This window comes from Oncorhynchus mykiss, chromosome 10 (genome assembly GCF_013265735.2).
Source record: "Oncorhynchus mykiss isolate Arlee chromosome 10, USDA_OmykA_1.1, whole genome shotgun sequence".
In the NCBI taxonomy this organism is placed as follows: Eukaryota; Metazoa; Chordata; class Actinopteri; order Salmoniformes; family Salmonidae; genus Oncorhynchus; species Oncorhynchus mykiss.
The window spans coordinates 60,671,722-60,697,950 of NC_048574.1; the positions used below are offsets into that span (position 1 = coordinate 60,671,722).

General features: G+C 47.8%; 1 protein-coding gene across 1 annotated transcript in view; it reads left to right on the forward strand.

Annotated features, from left to right (window-relative positions):
• The first annotated feature begins 6,652 nt into the window (after positions 1-6,652).
• Positions 6,653-26,229, forward strand: part of LOC110534410 (NACHT, LRR and PYD domains-containing protein 3) — a 63,106-nt gene continuing 43,529 nt past the window's right edge. The window contains exons 1-9 of the mRNA XM_021619268.2: positions 6,653-6,980; positions 10,503-10,649; positions 11,733-11,846; positions 12,685-13,126; positions 13,555-13,771; positions 13,949-15,719; positions 15,923-16,084; positions 16,264-16,437; positions 16,554-16,727. Coding sequence (XP_021474943.2) covers positions 10,531-10,649; positions 11,733-11,846; positions 12,685-13,126; positions 13,555-13,771; positions 13,949-15,719; positions 15,923-16,084; positions 16,264-16,437; positions 16,554-16,727 — 3,173 coding nt within the window. The 5' untranslated portion in view covers positions 6,653-6,980; positions 10,503-10,530. The remainder of the gene's footprint in view (positions 6,981-10,502; positions 10,650-11,732; positions 11,847-12,684; positions 13,127-13,554; positions 13,772-13,948; positions 15,720-15,922; positions 16,085-16,263; positions 16,438-16,553; positions 16,728-26,229) is intronic.

A 26,229-nucleotide genomic window follows, 5' to 3' on the forward strand; every position in this document is an offset into this window, starting at 1 on the left:
TACCCCCCCCCCCCCCCCCCCCCCCGACGCGAGGCTCCCACAGCGCACCGACCCCGGCCTCGAGGACGACCCGGAGGACGAGGCGCGGGCGATCCGGGTGGAAATCCCTCAAGAGGGAAGGATCTAAAATGTCCCTCCCCGGTACCCAGTACCCCTCCCAGTCCACGAGGTACTGCAAGCCCCTCACCCGGCATCTCGAGTCCAGAATAGCTCGTACTGTGTACGCCGGGGACCCCTCGATGTCCTGAGGGGGTGGAGGGACCTCCAGTACCTCACCGGCTTGTAGGGGACTAGCTACTACCGGCCTGAGGAGAGACACATGAAACGAGGGGTTAATGCGATAGTAAGAGGGAAGTTGCAATCTATAACACACCTTGTTTATCCTCCTCATGACTTTAAATGGCCCCACACACTGCGGCCCCAGCTTCCGGCAGGCCAGGCGGAGGGGCAGGTTTTGGGTCGAGAGCCAGACCCTGTCCCCTGGTGCGAACACTGGGGCCTCACTGCGGTGGCGGTCAGCGTCTCTCTTCTGCCGTTCACTGGCCTGCCTGAGAGAATCCTGGACTGCCCGCCAGGTCTCTCTAGAGCGCTGTACCCACTCCTCCACCGCAGGAGCTTCGGTCTGACTCTGATGCCACGGAGCCAGGACCGGCTGGTAGCCCAGTACGCATTCGAATGGTGACATATTCGTAGATGAATGGCAAAGTGAGTTCTGGGCCAACTCTGCCCACGGGACGTACCTCGCCCATTCCACTGGCCGGTCCTGGCAATACGACCTCAGAAACCTACCCACTTCCTAGTTTACTCTCTCCACTTGCCCATTACTTTCGAGGTGATAACCAGAGGTAAGGCTGACCGAGATCCCCAGACGCTCCATAAACGCCTTCCAAACCCGGGACGTGAACTGGGGACCCCGATCAGATACGATGTCCTCTGGAACCCCATAGTGCCGGAAGACGTGGGTAAATAGAGCCTCTGCAGTCTGTAGGGCCGTAGGGAGACCAGGCAATGTGAGGAGACGGCAGGCCTTAGAGAACCGATCCACAACGACCAGAACGGTAGTGTTCCCCTGAGATGGGGGAAGATCAGGAAATCTACCGAGAGATGGGAACATGGCCGTTGTGGAACCGGGAGGGGTTGTAACTTCCCTCTAGGCAGATGCCTAGGAGCCTTACTCTGAGCGCATACCGAACAGGAAGAGACATAGACCTTCACATCCTTAGCTAAGGTGGGCCACCAGTATTTCCCCCTAAGACCCCGCACTGTCCTATCAATCCCCGGATGACCCGAAGACGGTAGTGTGTGAGCCCACCGAATCAATTTACCACGGACACCAAGCGGCACGTACCTACGACCGGTCGGACACTGTGTAGGCGCAGGTTCAACCCTCAACGCCCGCTCTATGTCCGCGTCCACCTCCCATACCACCGGGGCCACCAGCCGAGAGGCTGGAAGGATGGGAGTGGGTTCGATGGACTGTTCCTCGGAGTCATAGAGACGAGACAGCGCGTCGGCCTTGGTGTTAAGGGAACCTGGTCTATAAGAGATCGTAAATCTAAAGCGTGTAAAGAACATGGCCCACCTAGCCTGACGCGGATTCAGTCTCCTCGCTGCTCGAATATACTCCAGATTGCGGTGGTCAGTCCAGATGAGGAAAGGGTGTTTAGCCCCCTCTAGCCAGTGTCTCCACACCTTCAGGGCCTTTACCATAGCTAGTAACTCCCAGTCCCCCACATCATAGTTCCGCTCCTCCGGACCCAGCTTCTTAGAAAAAAAAGCGCAGGGACGGAGCTTCGGTGGCGTGCCCGAGCGCTGAGACAGCACGGCTCCAACCCCAGCCTCGGACGCATCCACCTCCACTATGAATGCTAACGAAGGGTACGGATGCGCCAACACGGGAGCTTCAGTGAACAGCGCCTTCAACTGGTTGAAGGCTCCATCAGCCTCTGCCGACCACCGCAGACGCACCGGCCCCCCCTTCAGCAGTGAGGTAATGGGCGCCGCTACTTGGCCAAAACCCCGGATAAACCTCCGGTAGTAATGTGCAAACCCTAAAAACCGCTGCACCTCCTTTACCGTGGTCGGAGTCGGCCAATTACGCACGGCGTTAACGCGGTCACACTCCATCACCACCCCCGAGCTGGAAATGCGATAACCCAGGAAGGAAACTGCTGGTTTGGAGAACACACATTTCTCAGCCTTGACGTATAGGTCATGCTCCAGCAGTAGCCCAAGAAACTTGCGCACCAGGGAGACATGCGCGGTGCGTGTGGCAGAATAAATCAAGATGTCATCAATATAGACTACCACACCCTGCCCGTGCAAGTCCCTGAGAATCTCATCTACAAAGGATTGGAAGACTGCTGGAGCATTTTTCAACCCATACGGCATGACGAGGTACTCATAGTGGCCTGATGTGGTACTAAACGCTGTTTTCCACTCGTCTGCTCCCCGAATACGCACCAGATTAAACGCGCTCCTGAAGTCCAGTTTTGTGAAGAAACACGCTCCGTGGAATGATTCCACCACCGTAGCGATGAGAGGTAGCAGATAACTAAAACCCACTGTGATCAAATTGAGACCTCGATAATCAATGCACGGACGCAGACCTCCCTCCTTTTTCCTCACAAAAAAGAAACTTGAGGAGACGGGTGACATGGAGGGCCGAATGTACCCCTGTCTCAGAGCTTCCGTGACATATGTCTCCATAGCCAACGTCTCCTCCTGTGACAGTGGGTACACGTGACTCCGGGGAAGTGCAGCGTTCTCCTGGAGGTTTATCACGCAATCCCACCGTCGATGGGGTGGTAATTTTTTCTTGCTAAAAGCGATAGCCAAATCGGCATATTCTGGGGGAATGCGCACGGTGGAAACCTGGTCTGGACTCTCCACCATCGTGGCACCGATGGAAACTCCTATACACCTACCCGAACACTCGTCTGACCACCCCTGAAGAGCCCCCTGTTTCCAGGAAATGAGGGGATTGTGAATAGCCAGCCAGGGAACCACCAACACCACTGGAAACCCAGGTGAATCAATAAGGTAGAAACTGATCTTCTCCCTATGATCCCCCTGCGTTACCATGTCCAGCGGAATCGTGGCCTCCCTGACCAGCCCTGACCCTAACGGTCGGCTATCTAAGGAGTGCACGGGGACAGGTGGGTCTATCTGCACTAACGGAATACCCAAGTTACGGGCGAGTCCGCGATCCATAAAGGTGGAATTGACAGGACCCCTTCTGAACGCCCGCGGGCAGCTAGCAGGTTGTCCAATCGAATTGACATGTCTATCAGTTCATCAAGGGAGAGAGTTGTGTCCCGACAAGCTAGCTCCCGGCGGACGTCCTCTCAGAGACTGCACCGGTAATGGTCCATCAGGGCCCTGTCATTCCACCCAGCACCAGCAGCTAGGGTCCTGAACTCCAACGTGAAGTCCTGCGCAGTCCTCGTCTCCTGTCTGAGGTGGAACAGTCGCTCACCCACCGCTTTGCCCTCTGGTGGGTGGTCGAACACAGCTCGAAAACGGCGGGTGAACTCCAGGTAGTTGTCCCGAGCCAAGTCTGGGCTGTTCCAGACAGCGTTGGCCCAGTCCAGGGCCCTACCCGTTAAACAGGAGACGAGGAGGCTCACACTCTCCTCACCCGAGGGAGCCGGACGGACGGTAGCCAGGTAGAGCTCGAGCTGGAGCAAAAATCCCTGGCACCCAGCCGCCGCTCCATCGTACTCCCTCGGGGGGGAGAGACGCAATGTGCTGGACCCAGAGGACGACGTAGGTGGAGTAGGTGGTGTCGTCTGTGGGGGAGCTGGGGTAGACGTTGGTAGACCACTCCTTTCCCATCGCTCCATCCTCTCCATCATCTGGTCCATCGCTGTACCGATCCGATGGAGGACAGCTGTATGGTGATGGACGCGCTCCTCCATAGTTGGGAGAGGGGTGGTCGCTGCTCCTGCTGACTCCATTTAAGTGGTGCGGGCTTCTGTTACAACTTCTAACAATGGTGAGTGGAGGAGTCAAGCGCAGAGAGCAGGTAATTCAGTACGTGGATATTTTATTCCATAGACTGTGGAGCCACGACATGCAAAACACCAGGGCGCATGAAACAACCCATCCCAAAATACAACGGACTAAAACTGTCTGGAAAAATACTGATAACACTCATACACTAGATGACAGAAAACAAGCCCGCACAAATACCCAGCGGGCCTAGTGCCCTTAAATAGCCTACAAACAAACACTAACTCAAAACAGGTGTACCCAATTAAACCCAATAAACAGAAACAAACGGAAAGGGAATCGATGGCAGCTAATAGGCCGGCGACGACGACCGCCGAGCGCCGCCCGAACAGGAAGAGGCACCATCTTCGGCAAGATTCGGGACACTTTGACACAATTGAACATGAATTTCTCTTTAGGACTGAACTTTTTGGATTTGGTAAACATTTTATTAAAGTAATTTGCATTTTTTACAAAGATATAAATAGTTATGTGCTACTAAACCTTAATACTTCCAAAACATTTAGTATCAACAGAAGTGTACGACAGGGATGCCCAATTTCGCAATTTTTATTCATTTTGGTTGTGGAACTTCTATCTCTAGATATTCTGAATGATGCAAATTTGTATGGCTTAACCATTTTTAACAAAGAAATCAACATTTCCCAACTGGCTGATGATACTACTCTTTTCTTAAGAGACAAAGACCAGGTCGCACATGCCCTTAATGCTATAACTGCATTTTCTATTGCATCAGGATTAAAACTGAATGTTTCTAAATGTGAAATGTTATGTTTATTTGACTCTGATGATAAAGAAATTGAAAACATTCCTGTAAAGGACTGTGCTATATATGTAGGAATACATCTGTCAAAAAACCACTTAGTCAGACAACATTGGAATTTCTCTCCTAAAATTAAGAGAACTAAAAATATATTTAATAATTGGCTACAAAGAGATCTTTCTATACTTGGGAGAGTACTTCTGTCCAAGGCAGAGGGACTGTCTCATTTTGTGTACCCCTCATTATCGTTATGTGTAAATCCAGCTACTTGTAAAGAGATCAATAAGACCTTTCTTGACTTCATCTGGAAAAATAAGCCTCACAAACTAAAAAAATACGACCTTTCTAACCAAAGAGCTGAAGGTGGTCTAGAAGTGTTGGACTTTGTTGACATAAATAACACTTTCAAGATAAACTGGTTGAAAAAATGTTTGCTCGATACTGATTCAATATGGTATTTAATTCCAAATAATGTGTTTAATAAATTGGGAGGTCTTCAATTTTTACTGAAATGTAATTATATTCCTGAAAGATTACCTGCTAAATTGGCTAGGTTTCACCAACAAGCTTTACTGGCCAGGAAAATATGTTTCCTGTACAATTTTTCCCCTCATAAAGCTCTTTTGTGGAATAATTCAGACATAACTGTAAGGAATAAGTCATTATTCTACCCCAGCTGGCATGAGAGGAATATTGACTTTGTCCTTGATATTTTTGACAACAAGGGTAATATTCTCACATATAAACAATTTATAACATTGCAAGAGTTTCCAATACCTTTCAGAGAGTTTATTTCTGTGATATAAGCCGTTCCCAGTGGTCTAACTACACTTATGAAAAGTCATCTTAGTTTTGGGAATGATCACAAAGTTTATCCAGAACTCAGATTGGAAGGTGTGGGCTTACTTGAGAAATCTTGTTGTAATAAATATATAAGACAAATTCTTCATTCACATAACCAACTTACACCGAGAGGAACATTTTTCTGGAACACGCTTATTCCTGACATTGTCTGGAAAAATGCATGGTTAAGACCTTACAAATACTGTATACCAAACAAAGTTAAGGAAGTGCACTTCAACATTTTGCATAAGATATATCCATGTAATTCTATGATGTCCAAATTTGTGGCTATTGATGATATCTGCGTTTCTGTGAAAAAGAAGGTGAGAATCTGTCTCACTTGTTCTTTGAATGTAAATTTGTGTCCGAATTTTGGGAAAACCTTGCAAAGTACTTATTTACCATTATGAACACTGCCTATAATTTTAACATAAAATATATAATATGTTACTATTGCAATGATAACAAAACCACTGAAATGATTGTTAATGTTTTTATTCTAGTCGCCAAATACTTTATACACAAACAAAATTCAAAAGATCTATACCAAAATTACACATTTTTCTGATTTAATTTAATTATCGTATTAAAACACTAACCCTAGTGAATAACAACAAGAATAACACCTTCATGAATCATTATAATAAGATATTTTCAGAGTGAGTACAATTGCACTTAAATTGTTTCTTTTTTGTATTTTATTTATATTTTGTGTATGTTTGAGCATTGTTAATACCTGTGTTTGGTTTGCTAGACATGTCTGATGTAGCAATGTAAGTTGATTTTTGTATTATGAATAATACATTTAAAAATATATATATATATATTTTTTAAATGGCTACTTTCCATACTGAGGAGTTGGCAACGCCGTTTCCAACCCTACTTGCAAGGGTGCTCGAAGACCTGTCCTCCCACGTTCCCATTGAGCATGTTTAGGGATCAGATCTGTTTTATTTTTTTACATAAAAGTTGTTTGATTTAGTTTATTATTATTAATATTTTTTGATAGTTTGGTAGTTGTTTTGGTGTTTTGTTCCTTTTTTGGGAATCTTGTTTTCATCCTGCACAGTAGGTGGCAGAATGCAAATTAAATTGTGCGATCGCTAATATAACATAGAAGAACTACAATAACTACAGTAAGTGCAATGTATGGTTCTGAATCATAATTCAAAGGTAACGCGTAGCAAATTCACCGCTTGAATAATGTGATTTGTGTGATGATTTCCACCTTTTAATCGGGTTCGGGTTTCTGCAACAAATACTTTTTTTTGAAATCGAAAGTAAATATTTTGAATGACACAGCGGATCTGACTGCTAAGCTACCAGGCTGAGGACATGTTGCTGGGTGTTGGCCTCTAAGGTTAGTGTTGTTGTTTTTTGTATTTTATTTAATGGTGTGTATGGTTGTTAAATAATTGCCATATAAAAGCCTACTGTGGTGGTAGACCAATATATAGTACTTTTAGCTGATTTTAAGAGTGTCTGGCCTTGTTGTGACCTATAGGTTTGCATTCATTAAAATGGTTTTGCTTTTCAGCTATATGTATGTTGCAGACAATGTTGTAGTACTCGGTCTCGAGACGACAATTTGAGTGTCTCGGTCTTGTCTCGGTGTCGGAGACAGTCGTACTCGGTCTCAGCCAGTGATGTAGGAGAGTGCACCTTTTGCAAAACACAATGGGACAGTGGTGTAGTGGATGCTATGCGCAGGTATACGCCTTATACCCACTTTTTTCAGTGGGCATTGCGTATACTCATTTCTTAATACCCACTGATGTATATCAAAGTCGTTTGGTGGAGGTATATGAATGATCAATTATGTAGTACAACAGTGAAATCATGCACAAAGTAGCCTACACAATCGCAAAACACGTGTAGGCTGTACATATTGTCCTGTTTCAGGGGAATATCATCTGCATTCAGCAAGAGCGTGCAGGTATGGGATCAATATCATGCCAAATGTATTGTGAACTGACAGCATGCTTTTTGTATTCGTGTATCATGATCTGTACGAATAAGTACCAATCCTCAAATGTAAATCACCAATCCGCATATCTCTGCTATGTGCAAATCTTTATGGAAGCCATTTTACTTAAGGCCCTTAGAAATGACCTGCATATCTGCAGTTATAAAACAATTCTAATGCAATATATCGATTTACAAATACAAATCAAACAGTGTTTGTTTGTGGATAGTGAATTGCATTTGTGGATAGTGATTTACATTTGTGAAAGGGGATTTACATTTGTGGATTGGTGATTTACATTTGTGGATTGGTACTTATAGATCACTACCTTACAAGTTGTACTTAATAATACGTGTTTCACTACTTATTTACTATGTACATGAGTGGTAAGTCAGGACTGATGTTGACTGATTTCCTTATATGAACTGTAACTCAGTAAAATCTCTGACATTTTTGCATGTTGCATTTATATTTTTGTTCAGTGTACATAATATTACATTTGTTGTATACTGTATTTCACTCAATTTTAGGTCCCACGGGCTGTCCCAACACATAATGACATGCAAGTGAATTCTGACAGTGTAAAAGGCCCCTAGTTGAATCTAAAATGTTGTATTCTGTACTGATTTGAAGAGAAACAAGTTATTACTGTGCTTGATAAGATTAAAGACTCTCTCAGGGGACCCTATTTTCATTTTAGGGGAACCCATGTGGGTCCTGGACCCTAGGTTTGGGAACCACTGTACCCACTATACTACTAACCTCTCTCCCTGCTTGCTTCAATGCTTCCTCTCTCTGTGTATCTATTTGCCTCCTCCATTGCAGCCTGATTCACCACCGTCTGTCTCACTATTCTCTACAAAGAAAAGGTATTTTGTTATGAGAACTTATAGTAGCCCATCTTTTGATTATAGCTAGCTTAATTTCAGTCAACTGCTCCTGCTGAGGTCAGGCTCTGTTCAACGTTAGCTGCTAATGTCGTCCTTCTAGCCACCTAGTTATAGCTAGCTACCTGGCTAATAGCCAGAGTCCTTGAGGTAACTAGCTAGCTAGACATCTGACTGAAATATCAGCGACTATTTACCAGTTGTACACTAATTTTCCAAGAGTTACGGGGGTTTGGGGGATGTCTGTTGACACGGCAAGAGTCGAGGGATGTTAAATGAATTCCCACTGACAGTGGCATTGTAGGTCTGGGCTGAGGTACACTACATGACCAAAAGTGTGTGGACACCTGCTCGTCGAACATCTCATCCCAAAATCATGGGCCTTAATATGGAGTTCGTCCCCCTTTTGCTGCTATAACAGCCTCCATTCTTCTGGGAAGGCTTTCCATTAGATGGAACATTGCTGCGGAGAATTGCTTCTATTCAGCCACAAGAGCATTAGTGAGGTCGGGCACTGATGTGGGGCAATTTTACCTGGTTCGCAGTCGGCGTTCCAATTCATCCCAAAGGTGTTCGATGGGGTTGTGGACAGGGCTCTGTGCAGACCTGTCAAGTTCTTCCACACCGATCTTGACAAACCATTTCTGTAAGGACCTCTCTTAGTGCACAGGGGCATTGTCATCCTGAAACAGGAAAGGGCCTTCCCCAAACTGTTGCCAAAAAGTTGGAAGCACAGAATCGTCTAGAATGTCATTGTATGCTCTAGCGTAAAGATGTCCCTTCACTTGAATTAAGGGGCCTAGCCCAAACCATGAAAAATAGCCCCAGACCATTATTCCTCCTCCACCAAACTTTACAGTTGGCACTATGCATTCCGTAAGGTAGCGTTCTCCTGGCATCCGCCAAACCCAGATTCATCCATCGGACTGCCAGATGGTGAAGTGTGAGTCATCACTCCAGAGAAGGCGTTTCCACTGCTCCAGAGTCCAATGGCGGTGAGCTTTACACCATTCCAGCTGACGCTTGGTATTGCACATGGTGATCTTAGACTTGTGTGCTGCTGCTCGGCCATGGAAACCCATTTCATCAAGCTCCCGACTAATACTTCTTGCGCTGACCTTGCTTCCAGAGGCAGTTTGGAACTCGGTAGTGAGTGTTGCAATCGAGGACAGATGATTTTTACATCCTTCAGCACTCAGCGGTCCCGTTCTGCACTCGGCGGTCCCGTTCGGTCCCGCTTGTGGGACCTACTACTTCGCGGCTGAGCTCGTTGCCCCTAGGTGTTTCCACTTCACAATAACAGCACTGACAGTTGACCGGAATACCTGTTCTAGGTGCCCAGCTTGTCTCTGTCTGAACTACCTTCACTGCTTCTGCATACGAGATGTTACACTCACTTCTCACCTGCTGCACTTCCACCTGTCTTTTCATCACTGCACAACTCTGATATGCCACACTATGGGCTCCCCCAAAGTTACAGCACTTTAACTGGACCCCATCTCTACATTCCTCATATGCATGTTCTCCCCCACACATCTCCTTTTGCCTGTGCACACCGTGCCCAAACCTTTCACAATTATAGCAACGCAGTGGTTTCTGAACATAAGCTCGCACATAGTAACTCATATACCCAATCCTAACTTTTCCTGGCAGTACCAGACCCTCAATGTTTAGTAGCACTGACAGGCTATCCACCTTCTTCCCATCTTGTGTCATCTGGAGGTGCTTTGCTTCATTAAGAGAGCATTCCCTTCAAGTGGTCCTTTATTTATTTAATGTTAACTATTTCTGGAACTCCCTTGGCTCACTGCCGTCCGGTTTTATCCGGCATGCTACTGTCAACCACTAGTTTACATACCTGCTTGAGTTTGAGCACCTTTTTTGATGCTGTTTAGCATTGATATACACCACCACCACCAAACTTCCATCGCAAAGAACTTAATTGGCCTAATGGCCAACAGCCGGCGCTTATGGAAAGCACTGTTGTTCATTGTTGGTTGATAAGTGTATTTCCCGTTGATCTGTTCAGTCTGTAGGTGTGACCCACTGCCTCTAAAATGAGTCTCTCTGGGGAGAGAGGGGAGGGGACCGCTGCCTCTAAAATGAGTCTCTGGGAAGAGAGAGGAGGGACCGCTGCCTCTAAAATGAGCCTCCCTCAAGACATCCGCTCTGAGAGGTAAAACGTTCATTCTGAAATATACATTTTCCTTTATGTAATATGTTTTTAAACCGTACATACTTACACGTACAAAGACAACATACAGACGCACACGAACATCAACGATGTCACACCTGCCCAGACCCACCTGTTCTCACCCCTATCTTCAATACCTGCATTACTGTCCGCCACAAGTCCTCAAATTGCACCATTTTGTTTCTCTCCGTCACCCACACTCTTTCAATATTTAGATAATGAAGCATGTGATTTTTCCATTGTCTTAACGATGGTATTTAAGTATACTTTTTTTCAAGATGATTGACGAGAAGAGTATCCTCCAACCCATCGGGTAGCTCACTGCACCCTCATATTTTGGGGCGGCAAGTAGCCTAGTGGTTAGAGCGTTGGATTAGTAACCGAAAGGTTGCAAGATCGAATCGCTGAGCTGACATGGTAAAAAGCTGTCGTTCTGCCCTTGAACAAGGCAGTTAACCCACTGTTCCTAGGCCGTCATTGAAAATAAGATTTTTTTCTTAACTGACTTGCCTAGTTAAATAAAGATACAAAAAATATAAATAACATGGCTTAAAATATGCAGACAGACGGATTAAAAGTACATTTACATTGTAATACTTCTGACAGCCAACTTTCTAACTCTGCCGATAACCTTTGAACTTTATAGCATTCCCAGAAAGCAAGAATAATTGAGTCATTGTTAGTTTTACACTTAAGACATGACGTTGCCGTTGTGCTATAGAATTTGTGAAACGTGTCTAATATATTCCACACGTTAATTTATACGGGATTAAGCGTACATTTTCATTAACTCATTTCGTAAGTTGAGTTCCAACATTCCCTCCATCTTGTGCCAATATCAGTTATTTTTAAGTCTTGTTCCAATAGTTTATATTATTTAACTAAGAGGTTGTCAGTTGGATATGCTCTCTGCAAGGTTTTGTATAGCTTACCTATCATATGAACATCTTTTTCTGACTCAAATAAGATTGCTCCAATGTCCAAAAGATGTATACATTCTGAGTTACAGTTATGGAACTGTTGAAACATAGTTGTTGAGGTGGTCTGTTTCCCTGTTTTGTTTAGTGTCCAGCATCACCGAGCAGAGTCATCTACACCCAGCCTGTTATCAATGAAGAGTGACAACTCAATGTTTCTTCCACCTACTTTCAACCAGGAAACACAAACCGCTGACAAAGGGTATGATAAGATATAAGCTACACTTGGGTAGACAATGGGTAATTGATGAAGCTTGGGTAGAGGATGGGTAACTGATGAAGCTTGGGTAGAGGATGGGTAATTGATGAAGCTTGGGTAGATGATGGGTAATTGATGAAGCTTGGGTAGAGGATGGGTAATTGATGAAGCTTGGGTAGAGGATGGGTAATTGATGAAGCTTGGGTAGAGGATGGGTAATTGATGAAGCTTGGGTAGACGATGGGTAATTGATGAAGCTTGGGTAGAGGATGGGTAATTGATGAAGCTTGGGTAGAGGATGGGTAATTGATGAAGCTTGGGTAGAGGATGGGTAATTGATGAAGCTTGGATGGCGGATGGGTGATGAAACTGGAAGTCACATGTTAATGTTTCCATGGCTTTCTCCAGAGTCAGAAAGAGAGCAAAGTTACCTACACACAGCCTGTTATCAATGAAGAGTGACAACTCAATGTTTCTTCCACCTACTTTCAACCAGCACCCCCTAAATGACAAAAGGATGGAAAGACATAAGCTCACAAATCAAATAACTATAGGCATAATAGAACAATGTCCAGAACACTTACTATTGCTATAGTTCTTGAATAAAACGGTTTATTGCAACTCACTGTATGGTCGTAAGAAATGCCTAATAAAAACACTATTTTTGAGAGGTAAACAGCAACATGCATCTCATGACTCGTCAGGACATAAATAAAGTGAATATGACAATGCATTGCAATAACACTCAACTTATGGCTCATTTATGCCTTGTGGTTCATTTGCATTGAACAAGCAGGTTGAGAAAGACATATAAACTGTTCTCCCTTCCTCATCTCTTTAGTGGGCTAACAATAGACCTGTGTGCCAAGTGTAAAAGAGGGCCAAAGGATCAGGTATCCATCCCCGGTGGACACAGTTACTGCAAGCAGTGCGTAAGTGTCTTGGTCTCACCTAAACCTCTCCAACATCAGCACTCCGAGTCAAGTCACCACTACGCTGGACCTGGAGACGTGGCCTGTGATCTCTGCACTGAGAAAAAGCTCAAAGCTGTGAGGTCCTGTCTGAACTGCACTGCCTCCTATTGTGACAGCCACGTAAGGCAGCATTACATAGTAGCGGCACTGCGAAAACACACCCTGGTGGAGGTGACAGGAAACCTGGAGCAGAAACTCTGCCAGCTGCACCACAAAGCTCTGGAAGTCTTCTGTAAGACCGACCAGATACTCGTCTGTAATGTATGTGCCGTGGAGGACCACAGAGGCCACAGAAAATGCTACATAGAGGTAAGAAATTATGTTCTGTATCTATTTTTACTAGAGGAACACAACATTGAATAACCATCCCACTGGGCAAAAATGTTGAATCAACGTTGTTTCCACGTCATTTGAACACCCCAAAAATAAATGTGACGACGTTGAGTCAACGTGGAAAACTGACTGGATTTGAAAAGTCATCAACGTAGAAGCATTTCGGCTTTTTTTCACCCAAATTTGAACCTAAATCCAATGACATGTTGAGGTGTTTTGTTAAATTCACGTTAGTTGACAACTCAACCAAATGTAAATCCAAACTAGACGTAGAACTGACGTCTGTGCCCAGTGGGATCTAGCGTTGTAGGCTGAACAACTTTTAAATCTTTCTCTTATCTTGCGGTCTTGTTTATATATTGACAGCTTTTTCACCAGATTGCTTTCCTCTGCCTTTTTCGTAGATCCCCATGTTGTTGGACACTTCATCTCTACTAGGTCAGTCACTGAAAAACATGAGTGATTTGAATCTCTTCAAAAATCATCTGATCCATTGTTACCCAGAGTGCTTTGAGACCCAGCTGGACAATGAAGATGTTCGAGATTTGGTTGAGAAGATGCTGGAGAGTTTTGGAACCGAGGGTGCCTTGAAGATCACACTGAACTTTCTAGACATAAGAAGTAAGACTGCATTTCAGACAAAGGATCAAAGGGGGTTACAACCACCATCTCTTACACTTCAACCTCCATTTATCTAAATCACTTCTAACGACATTGTCTTGATAAATTAGTTTCACTTTTGAACTACTGTATCTTCTTGTTTTGTGGTAACTGATATCAATCGTATTCTTTTCCTAGATAAAACTCTTTGGAAAGCCAGGGAAATTAAAACTAAACTGGGGCAGAAGTTTCAACAAATATTTCAAGGAATTGGACACCATGGAAAGCAAACTCTCTTAAATGACATCTACACAGAGCTCTACATCACAGAAGGTGGAAGTGGAGAGGTCAATAATGAACATGAGGTGAGACATATCGAGGCGGTTTCTAAGGAACAAACCACACAAAAGACCGCAATCAAATGCAACAACATCTTCAAAAGGTTACCTGGACAAAGAAAACCTATCAGGACTGTGCTGACCAAAGGAATCGCTGGCATTGGAAAAACTGTTTCTGTGCAGAAGTTCATCCTTGACTGGGCAGAGGGAAAAGCAAATCAAGATATTCATTTCATATTTCCTCTTCCTTTCCGCGACCTTAACCTGAAAAAGGGTCAATATAGTCTGATGCAACTTCTGCAATACTACTGCCCAGATCTAAAAGATATTGACAGCATTCAGTGTGGTGAAATCAAAACTCTTTTCATTTTTGACGGTCTGGATGAGTGTCGACATCCTCTAAATTTCCAGAACAATGAGGACCTGTATGACATCAGAGAGCCAACCTCAGTGGATGTGCTGCTGACAAACCTCATCAAAGGGAACCTGCTTCCCTCTTCTCATCTCTGGATAACCACACGGCCAGCAGCAGCCAATCAGATACCCTTTGAGTGTGTTCACCAGGTGACCGAAGTAAAAGGTTTCAGTGACCCACAGAAGGAGGAGTACTTCAGGAAGACAATCGGTGATGAGGACCTGGCCAGCAGAATCATCGCACAGATGAAGACATCAAAAAGCCTCTACATCATGTGCCACATGCCAGTCTTCTGTTGGATATCATCCACTGTCCTTGAAACAATGCTAAAAGAAACAAAGAATGTCGAAGTCCCCAAATCTCTGACACAGATGAACACCCACTTTCTGCTCATCCAAACCAGTGTGAAAAACAAAAAGTACAACAAAGCCACAGAGAAAAACCCAAAGAAACTGTCTCAGTCAGACAAAGGCATGATCCTGAAACTAGGAAATCTGGCTTTCCAACAGTTGCAGAAGGGTAACCTTATCTTCTATGAGGAAGACCTGACAGAGTGTGGCATCGATGTCACAGAGGCATCAGAGTACTCAGCCTTGTGTACAGAAATGTTTAAAGACAAATGTGGGCTATACGAAGACAAGGTCTTCAGCTTTGTCCATCTGAGCATTCAAGAGTTTCTGGCAGCAGTATATGCTTTAGAGTCATGGCTGGGGAAGTCTGAAAATGTGTTTGATGAATCATTCAAGTGTGACAAGTTGTCTGACTTACACATGAGTGCAGTGGACAAAGCCTTGCAGAGTAAGAATGGACACCTGGACCTGTTCCTTCGATTTCTTCTGGGCCTCTCACTGGAGTCCAATCAGAATCTCTTAAAAGGCCTTCTGACAAGGAGAGGAGGTCAAACACCGAGCATTGAGGAAACATTCAAGTACCTTTCAGACAAGATTAAGATGGAATCCTCACCAGAAAGGATCATCAACTTGTTCCACTGTCTGAATGAACTTGGGGATAACTCTGTAGTTGAAGAGATCCAGACCTCCCTGCGATCAGGAACTCTTTCAGAAACAAAGCTACAACCTCACCAATGTTCAGCCCTGGCCTTTGTGTTACTGATGTCAGAGGGGGTGCTGGATGAGTTTGACCTGAAGACATATAACACATCAGTGGAAGGTCGTCTGAGGTTGCTGCCGGTAGTGAAAACCTGCAAGAAAGCATCGTAAGTTGTGTTGTATAATGAGATGCCGGACACCCGACATTAAACTCAGAAAATATAGGTGTAGATTGACCATCATCTGAGCTACTCTAAACATTGCATTTGTTTGAAGTAAGAGACTCCTTTTTCATTGTGTTTATGCATGTCATATTATTATTATTATTATTAAGGTTTTGAATATCTAAAAGTGTAATACATCTCTTTAGACTGGCTGGCTGTGACCTCACATATCCATCCTGTTGGACTCTGGCCTCAGCCCTGCGGACACCAAACTGCCCCCTGACAGAGCTAGACCTCAGCTACAATGAATTGGGAGACAGAGGAGTGAAGCTGCTATTCAGTCCACTCCACAACATACAGACACTTATGTGAGCATCCTGTGTGTGTGTGTGTGTGTGTGTGTGTGTGTGTGTGTGTGTGTGTGTGTGTGTGTGTGTGTGTGTGTGTGTGTGTGTGTGTGTGTGTGTGTGTGTGTGTGTGTGTGTGTGTGTGTGTGTGTGTGTGTGTGTGTGTATAATGTTAAAGTGTGTCCTCCTTTCCACTACAGTCTAGGTCCATGTGGTCTGACAGAGGGTTGCTGTTCACATCTGGCCTCAGTCCTGAGTGCACCCAACTCACAACTGAAACAACTGGAGCTGAGATACAACAACCTGCAGGACTCAGGAGTTACACTGCTGTGTGCTGGACTGAAGGATCCAAACTGCAAACTGCAGACACTAGGGTACGTGTGTTTGTGCGCTCTGCGTGCACATGTTTGTTTATGTTCATGTACTATTGTGTGTGCGTGTGTGTGAGTAAGATCGTGTTAGCTATACAATGTTCCTCTACTCCCTCCAGCCTAAGTCAGTGTGGTCTGACAGAGGGTTGCTGTTCAGATCTGGCCTCAGTCCTGAGTGCACCCACCTCACAACTGAAACAACTGGAGCTGAGAGACAACAACCTGCAGGACTCAGGAGTTACACTGCTTTCTGATGGTCTGGTGGATCCAAACTGTAAACTACAGAAACTAGGGTAAGTGTGTGTGTGTGCACGTGTGTGTGTTAGGGCTAGTGTTGCACAGTTTACCAAACGTAGGTGCTTTTTTGATACTTAACATGACAAATGGTTCTGTTCTTACTTTCCTCCGGCCTGCCCCACTTAGCCTGCACTGTGCTGCATTATGTTAGCACCCCACTTAGCCTGCACTGTGCTGCATCATGTTAGCTCCCCACTTAACCTGCACTGTGCTGCATCATGTTAGCTCCCCACTTAGCCAGCACTGGGCTGCATCATGTTAGCTTCCCACTTAACCTGCATCATGTTAGCTACCCACTTAACCTTCACTGGACTGCATCATGTTAGCTCCCCACTTAGCCAGCACTGGGCTGCATCATGTTAGCTCCCCACTTAGCCAGCACTGGGCTGCATCATGTTAGCTCCCCACTTAACCTGCATCATGTTAGCTACCCACTTAACCTTCACTGGACTGCATCATGTTAGCTCCCCACTTAGCCAGCACTGGGCTGCATCATGTTAGCTACCCACTTAACCTGCACTGGGCTGCATCATGTTAGCTCCCCACTTAGCCAGCACTGGGCTGCATCATGTTAGCTCCCCACTTAGCCAGCACTGGGCTGCATCATGTTAGCTCCCCACTTAGCCTGCATTGTGCTTCATCAAGTTGGCTCCCCACTTAGCCAGCACTGGGCTGCATCAAGTTAGCTCCCCACTTAGCCTGCACTGTGCTTCATCATGTTAGCTCCCCACTTAGCCTGCACTGGGCTGCATCAAGTTAGCTCCCCACTTAGCCTGCACTGTGCTGCATCATGTTAGCTCCCCACTTAGCCTGCACTGTGCTGTATCATGTTAGCTCCCCACTTAGCCAGCACTGGGTTGCATCATGTTAGCTCCCCACTTAGCCTGCACTGTGCTGCATCATGTTAGCTCCCCACTTAGCCAGCACTGGGCTGCATCATGTTAGCTCCCCACTTAGCCAGCACTGGGCTGCATCATGTTAGCTCGCCACTTAACCTGCATCATGTTAGCTACCCACTTAACCTTCACTGGACTGCATCATGTTAGCTCCCCACTTAGCCAGCACTGGGCTGCATCATGTTAGCTACCCACTTAACCTGCACTGTGCTGTATCAAGTTAGCTCCCCACTTAGCCTGCACTGTGCTGCATCATGTTAACTCCCCACTTAGCCAGCACTGGGCTGCATCATGTTAGCTCCGCACTTAGCCAGCACTGGGCTGCATCATGTTAGCTCCCCACTTAGCCAGCACTGGGCTGCATCATGTTAGCTCCCCACTTAACCTGCATCATGTTAGCTACCCACTTAACCTTCCCTGGACTGCATCATGTTAGCTCCCCACTTAGCCAGCACTGGGCTGCATCATGTTAGCTCCCCACTTAACCTGCATCATGTTAACTACCCACTTAACCTTCACTGGACTGCATCATGTTAGCTCCCCACTTAGCCAGCACTGGGCTGCATCATGTTAGCTACCCACTTAACCTGCACTGGGCTGCATCATGTTAGCTCCCCACTTAGCCAGCACTGGGCTGCATCATGTTAGCTCCCCACTTAGCCAGCACTGGGCTGCATCATGTTAGCTCCCCACTTAGCCAGCACTGGGCTGCATCATGTTATCTCCACACTTAGCCAGCACTGGGCTGCATCATGTTAGCTCCCCACTTAGCCAGCACTGGGCTGCATCATGTTAGCTTCCCACTTAACCTGCATCATGTTAACTACCCACTTAACCTTCACTGGACTGCATCATGTTAGCTCCCCACTTAGCCAGCACTGGGCTGCATCATGTTAGCTACCCACTTAACCTGCACTGGGCTGCATCATGTTAGCTCCCCACTTAGCCAGCACTGGGCTGCATCATGTTAGCTCCCCACTTAGCCAGCACTGGGCTGCATCATGTTATCTCCACACTTAGCCAGCACTGTGCTGCATCATGTTAGCTCCCCACTTAGCCAGCACTGGGCTGCATCATGTTAGCTTCCCACTTAACCTGCATCATGTTAGCTACCCACTTAACCTTCACCTGACTGCATCATGTTAGCTCCCCACTTAGCCAGCACTGGGCTGCATCATGTTAGCTCCCCACTTAGCCAGCACTGGGCTGCATCATGTTAGATCCCCACTTAACCTGCATCATGTTAGCTACCCACTTAACCTTCACTGGACTGCATCATGTTAGCTCCCCACTTAGCCAGCACTGGGCTGCATCATGTTAGCTACCCACTTAACCTGCACTGGGCTGCATCATGTTAGCTCCCCACTTAGCCAGCACTGGGCTGCATCATGTTAGCTCCCCACTTAGCCAGCACTGGGCTGCATCATGTTAGCTCCCCACTTAGCCTGCATTGTGCTGCATCAAGTTGGCTCCCCACTTAACCTTCACTGGACTGCATCATGTTAGCTCCCCACTTAGCCAGCACTGGGCTGCATCATGTTAGCTACCCACTTAACCTGCACTGGGCTGCATCATGTTACCTCCCCACTTAGCCAGCACTGGGCTGCATCATGTTAGCTCCCCACTTAGCCAGCACTGGGCTGCATCATGTTAGCTCCCCACTTAGCCAGCACTGGGCTGTATCATGTTAGCTCCCCACTTAGCCAGCACTGGGCTGCATCATGTTATCTCCCCACTTAGCCAGCACTGGGCTGCATCATGTTAGCTCCCCACTTAGCCTGCACTGTGCTGCATCATGTTAGCTCCCCACTTAGCCAGCACTGGGCTGCATCATGTTAGCTTCCCACTTAACCTGCATCATGTTAGCTACCCACTTAACCTTCACTGGACTGCATCATGTTAGCTCCCCACTTAGCCAGCACTGGGCTGCATCATGTTAGCTCCCCACTTAGCCAGCACTGGGCTGCATCATGTTAGCTCCCCACTTAGCCAGCACTGGGCTGCATCATGTTAGCTACCCACTTAACCTGCACTGGGCTGCATCATGTTAGCTCCCCACTTAGCCAGCACTGGGCTGCATCATGTTAGCTCCCCACTTAGCCAGCACTGGGCTGCATCATGTTAGCTCCCCACTTAGCCAGCACTGGGCTGCATCATGTTATCTCCCCACTTAGCCAGCACTGGGCTGCATCATGTTAGCTCCCCACTTAGCCAGCACTGGGCTGCATCATGTTAGCTCCCCACTTAGCCAGCACTGGGCTGCATCATGTTAGCTCCCCACTTAGCCAGCACTGGGCTGCATCATGTTAGCTCCCCACTTAACCTGCATCATGTTAGCTACCCACTTAACCTTCACTGGACTGTATCATGTTAGCTCCCCACTTAGCCTGCACTGGGCTGCATCAAGTTAGCTCCCCACTTAGCCTGCACTGTGCTGCATCATGTTAGCTCCCCACTTAGCCTGCACTGTGCTGTATCATGTTAGCTCCCCACTTAGCCAGCACTGGGTTGCATCATGTTAGCTCCCCACTTAGCCTGCACTGTGCTGCATCATGTTAGCTCCCCACTTAGCCAGCACTGGGCTGCATCATGTTAGCTCCCCACTTAGCCAGCACTGGGCTGCATCATGTTAGCTCGCCACTTAACCTGCATCATGTTAGCTACCCACTTAACCTTCACTGGACTGCATCATGTTAGCTCCCCACTTAGCCAGCACTGGGCTGCATCATGTTAGCTACCCACTTAACCTGCACTGTGCTGTATCAAGTTAGCTCCCCACTTAGCCTGCACTGTGCTGCATCATGTTAACTCCCCACTTAGCCAGCACTGGGCTGCATCATGTTAGCTCCGCACTTAGCCAGCACTGGGCTGCATCATGTTAGCTCCCCACTTAGCCAGCACTGGGCTGCATCATGTTAGCTCCCCACTTAACCTGCATCATGTTAGCTACCCACTTAACCTTCCCTGGACTGCATCATGTTAGCTCCCCACTTAGCCAGCACTGGGCTGCATCATGTTAGCTCCCCACTTAACCTGCATCATGTTAACTACCCACTTAACCTTCACTGGACTGCATCATGTTAGCTCCCCACTTAGCCAGCACTGGGCTGCATCATGTTAGCTCCCCACTTAGCCAGCACTGGGCTCCATCATGTTATCTCCCCACTTAGCCAGCACTGTGCTGCATCATGTTAGCTCCCCACTTAGCCAGCACTGGGCTGCATCATGTTAGCTCCCCACTTAACCTGCATCATGTTAACTACCCACTTAACCTTCACTGGACTGCATCATGTTAGCTCCCCACTTAGCCAGCACTGGGCTGCATCATGTTAGCTACCCACTTAACCTGCACTGGGCTGCATCATGTTAGCTCCCCACTTAGCCAGCACTGGACTGCATCATGTTAGCTCCCCACTTAGCCAGCACTGGGCTGCATCATGTTAGCTACCCACTTAACCTGCACTGGGCTGCATCATGTTAGCTCCCCACTTAGCCAGCACTGGGCTGCATCATGTTAGCTCCCCACTTAGCCAGCACTGGGCTGCATCATGTTAGCTCCCCACTTAGCCAGCACTGGGCTGCATCATGTTATCTCCCCACTTAGCCAGCACTGGGCTGCATCATGTTAGCTCCCCACTTAGCCAGCACTGTGCTGCATCATGTTAGCTCCCCACTTAGCCAGCACTGGGCTGCATCATGTTAGCTTCCCACTTAACCTGCATCATGTTAGCTACCCCCTTAACCTTCACCGGACTGCATCATGTTAGCTCCCCACTTAGCCAGCACTGGGCTGCATCATGTTAGCTCCCCACTTAGCCAGCACTGGGCTGCATCATGTTAGCTCCCCACTTAACCTGCATCATGTTAGCTACCCACTTAACCTTCACTGGACTGCATCATGTTAGCTCCCCACTTAGCCAGCACTGTGCTGCATCATGTTAGCTCCCCACTTAGCCAGCACTGGGCTCCATCATGTTATCTCCCCACTTGGCCAGCACTGGGCTGCATCAAGTTAGCTCCCCACTTAGCCTGCACTGTGCTGCATCATGTTAGCTCCCCACTTAGCCTGCACTGTGCTGTATCATGTTAGCTCCCCACTTAGCCAGCACTGGGTTGCATCATGTTAGCTCCCCACTTAGCCAGCACTGGGCTGCATCATGTTAGCTCCGCACTTAGCCAGCACTGGGCTGCATCATGTTAGCTCCCCACTTAGCCAGCACTGGGCTGCATCATGTTAGCTCCCCACTTAACCTGCATCATGTTAGCTACCCACTTAGCCAGCACTGGGCTGCATCATGTTAGCTACCCACTTAACCTGCACTGGGCTGCATCATGTTAGCTCCCCACTTAGCCAGCACTGGGCTGCATCATGTTAGCTCCCCACTTAGCCAGCACTGGGCTGCATCATGTTAGCTCCCCACTTAGCCTGCATTGTGCTGCATCAAGTTGGCTCCCCACTTAGCCAGCACTGGGCTGCATCAAGTTAGCTCCCCACTTAGCCTGCACTGTGCTTCATCATGTTAGCTCCCCACTTAGCCTGCACTGGGCTGCATCAAGTTAGCTCCCCACTTATCCTGCACTGTGCTGCATCATGTTAGCTCCCCACTTAGCCTGCACTGTGCTGTATCATGTTAGCTCCCCACTTAGCCAGCACTGGGTTGCATCATGTTAGCTCCCCACTTAGCCTGCACTGTGCTGCATCATGTTAGCTCCCCACTTAGCCAGCACTGGGCTGCATCATGTTAGCTCCCCACTTAGCCAGCACTGGGCTGCATCATGTTAGCTCCCCACTTAACCTGCATCATGTTAGCTACCCACTTAACCTTCACTGGACTGCATCATGTTAGCTCCCCACTTAGCCAGCACTGGGCTGCATCATGTTAGCTACCCACTTAACCTGCACTGTGCTGTATCAAGTTAGCTCCCCACTTAGCCTGCACTGTGCTGCATCATGTTAACTCCCCACTTAGCCAGCACTGGGCTGCATCATGTTAGCTCCGTACTTAGCCAGCACTGGGCTGCATCATGTTAGCTCCCCACTTAGCCAGCACTGGGCTGCATCATGTTAGCTCCCCACTTAACCTGCATCATGTTAGCTACCCACTTAACCTTCCCTGGACTGCATCATGTTAGCTCCCCACTTAGCCAGCACTGGGCTGCATCATGTTAGCTCCCCACTTAACCTGCATCATGTTAACTACCCACTTAACCTTCACTGGACTGCATCATGTTAGCTCCCCACTTAGCCAGCACTGGGCTGCATCATGTTAGCTCCCCACTTAGCCAGCACTGGGCTCCATCATGTTATCTCCCCACTTAGCCAGCACTGGGCTGCATCATGTTAGCTCCCCACTTAGCCAGCACTGTGCTGCATCATGTTAGCTCCCCACTTAGCCAGCACTGGGCTGCATCATGTTAGCTCCCCACTTACCCTGCATCATGTTAACTACCCACTTAACCTTCACTGGACTGCATCATGTTAGCTCCCCACTTAGCCAGCACTGGGCTGCATCATGTTAGCTACCCACTTAACCTGCACTGGGCTGCATCATGTTAGCTCCCCACTTAGCCAGCACTGGGCTGCATCATGTTAGCTCCCCACTTAGCCAGCACTGGGCTGCATCATGTTAGCTCCCCACTTAGCCAGCACTGGGCTGCATCATGTTATCTCCCCACTTAGCCAGCACTGGGCTGCATCATGTTAGCTCCCCACTTAGCCAGCACTGTGCTGCATCATGTTAGCTCCCCACTTAGCCAGCACTGGGCTGCATCATGTTAGCTTCCCACTTACCCTGCATCATGTTAACTACCCACTTAACCTTCACTGGACTGCATCATGTTAGCTCCCCACTTAGCCAGCACTGGGCTGCATCAAGTTAGCTCCCCACTTAGCCTGCACTGTGCTGCATCATGTTAGCTCCCCACTTAGCCTGCACTGTGCTGTATCATGTTAGCTCCCCACTTAGCCAGCACTGGGTTGCATCATGTTAGCTCCCCACTTAGCCAGCACTGGGCTGCATCATGTTAGCTCCGCACTTAGCCAGCACTGGGCTGCATCATGTTAGCTCCCCACTTAGCCAGCACTGGGCTGCATCATGTTAGCTCCCCACTTAGCCAGCACTGTGCTGCATCATGTTAGCTCCCCACTTAGCCAGCACTGGGCTGCATCATGTTAGCTTCCCACTTAACCTGCATCATGTTAGCTACCCACTTAACCTTCACTGGACTGCATCATGTTAGCTCCCCACTTAGCCAGCACTGGGCTGCATCATGTTAGCTCCCCACTTAGCCAGCACTGGGCTGCATCATGTTAGCTCCCCACTTAACCTGCATCATGTTAGCTACCCACTTAACCTTCACTGGACTGCATCATGTTAGCTCCCCACTTACCCAGCACTGGGCTGCATCATGTTAGCTACCGACTTAACCTGCACTGGGCTGCATCATGTTAGCTCCCCACTTAGCCAGCACTGGGCTGCATCATGTTAGCTCCCCACTTAGCCAGCACTGGGCTGCATCATGTTAGCTCCCCACTTAGCCTGCATTGTGCTGCATCAAGTTGGCTCCCCACTTAGCCAGCACTGGGCTGCATCAAGTTAGCTCCCCACTTAGCCTGCACTGTGCTTCATCATGTTAGCTCCCCACTTAGCCTGCACTGGGCTGCATCAAGTTAGCTCCCCACTTATCCTGCACTGTGCTGCATCATGTTAGCTCCCCACTTAGCCTGCACTGTGCTGTATCATGTTAGCTCCCCACTTAGCCAGCACTGGGTTGCATCATGTTAGCTCCCCACTTAGCCTGCACTGTGCTGCATCATGTTAGCTCCCCACTTAGCCAGCACTGGGCTGCATCATGTTAGCTCCCCACTTAGCCAGCACTGGGCTGCATCATGTTAGCTCGCCACTTAACCTGCATCATGTTAGCTACCCACTTAACCTTCACTGGACTGCATCATGTTAGCTCCCCACTTAGCCAGCACTGGGCTGCATCATGTTAGCTCCCCACTTAACCTGCATCATGTTAGCTACCCACTTAACCTTCACTGGACTGCATCATGTTAGCTCCCCACTTAGCCAGCACTGGGCTGCATCATGTTAGCTACCGACTTAACCTGCACTGGGCTGCATCATGTTAGCTCCCCACTTAGCCAGCACTGGGCTGCATCATGTTAGCTCCCCACTTAGCCAGCACTGGGCTGCATCATGTTAGCTCCCCACTTAGCCTGCATTGTGCTGCATCAAGTTGGCTCCCCACTTAGCCAGCACTGGGCTGCATCAAGTTAGCTCCCCACTTAGCCTGCACTGTGCTTCATCATGTTAGCTCCCCACTTAGCCTGCACTGGGCTGCATCAAGTTAGCTCCCCACTTATCCTGCACTGTGCTGCATCATGTTAGCTCCCCACTTAGCCTGCACTGTGCTGTATCATGTTAGCTCCCCACTTAGCCAGCACTGGGTTGCATCATGTTAGCTCCCCACTTAGCCTGCACTGTGCTGCATCATGTTAGCTCCCCACTTAGCCAGCACTGGGCTGCATCATGTTAGCTCCCCACTTAGCCAGCACTGGGCTGCATCATGTTAGCTCGCCACTTAACCTGCATCATGTTAGCTACCCACTTAACCTTCACTGGACTGCATCATGTTAGCTCCCCACTTAGCCAGCACTGGGCTGCATCATGTTAGCTACCCACTTAACCTGCACTGTGCTGTATCAAGTTAGCTCCCCACTTAGCCTGCACTGTGCTGCATCATGTTAACTCCCCACTTAGCCAGCACTGGGCTGCATCATGTTAGCTCCGCACTTAGCCAGCACTGGGCTGCATCATGTTAGCTCCCCACTTAGCCAGCACTGGGCTGCATCATGTTAGCTCCCCACTTAACCTGCATCATGTTAGCTACCCACTTAACCTTCCCTGGACTGCATCATGTTAGCTCCCCACTTAGCCAGCACTGGGCTGCATCATGTTAGCTCCCCACTTAACCTGCATCATGTTAACTACCCACTTAACCTTCACTGGACTGCATCATGTTAGCTCCCCACTTAGCCAGCACTGGGCTGCATCATGTTAGCTCCCCACTTAGCCAGCACTGGGCTCCATCATGTTATCTCCCCACTTAGCCAGTACTGGGCTGCATCATGTTAGCTCCCCACTTAGCCAGCACTGTGCTGCATCATGTTAGCTCCCCACTTAGCCAGCACTGGGCTGCATCATGTTAGCTCCCCACTTACCCTGCATCATGTTAACTACCCACTTAACCTTCACTGGACTGCATCATGTTAGCTCCCCACTTAGCCAGCACTGGGCTGCATCATGTTAGCTACCCACTTAACCTGCACTGGGCTGCATCATGTTAGCTCCCCACTTAGCCAGCACTGGGCTGCATCATGTTAGCTCCCCACTTAGCCAGCACTGGGCTGCATCATGTTAGCTCCCCACTTAGCCAGCACTGGGCTGCAGCATGTTATCTCCCCACTTAGCCAGCACTGGGCTGCATCATGTTAGCTCCCCACTTAGCCAGCACTGTGCTGCATCATGTTAGCTCCCCACTTAGCCAGCACTGGGCTGCATCATGTTAGCTTCCCACTTAACCTGCATCATGTTAG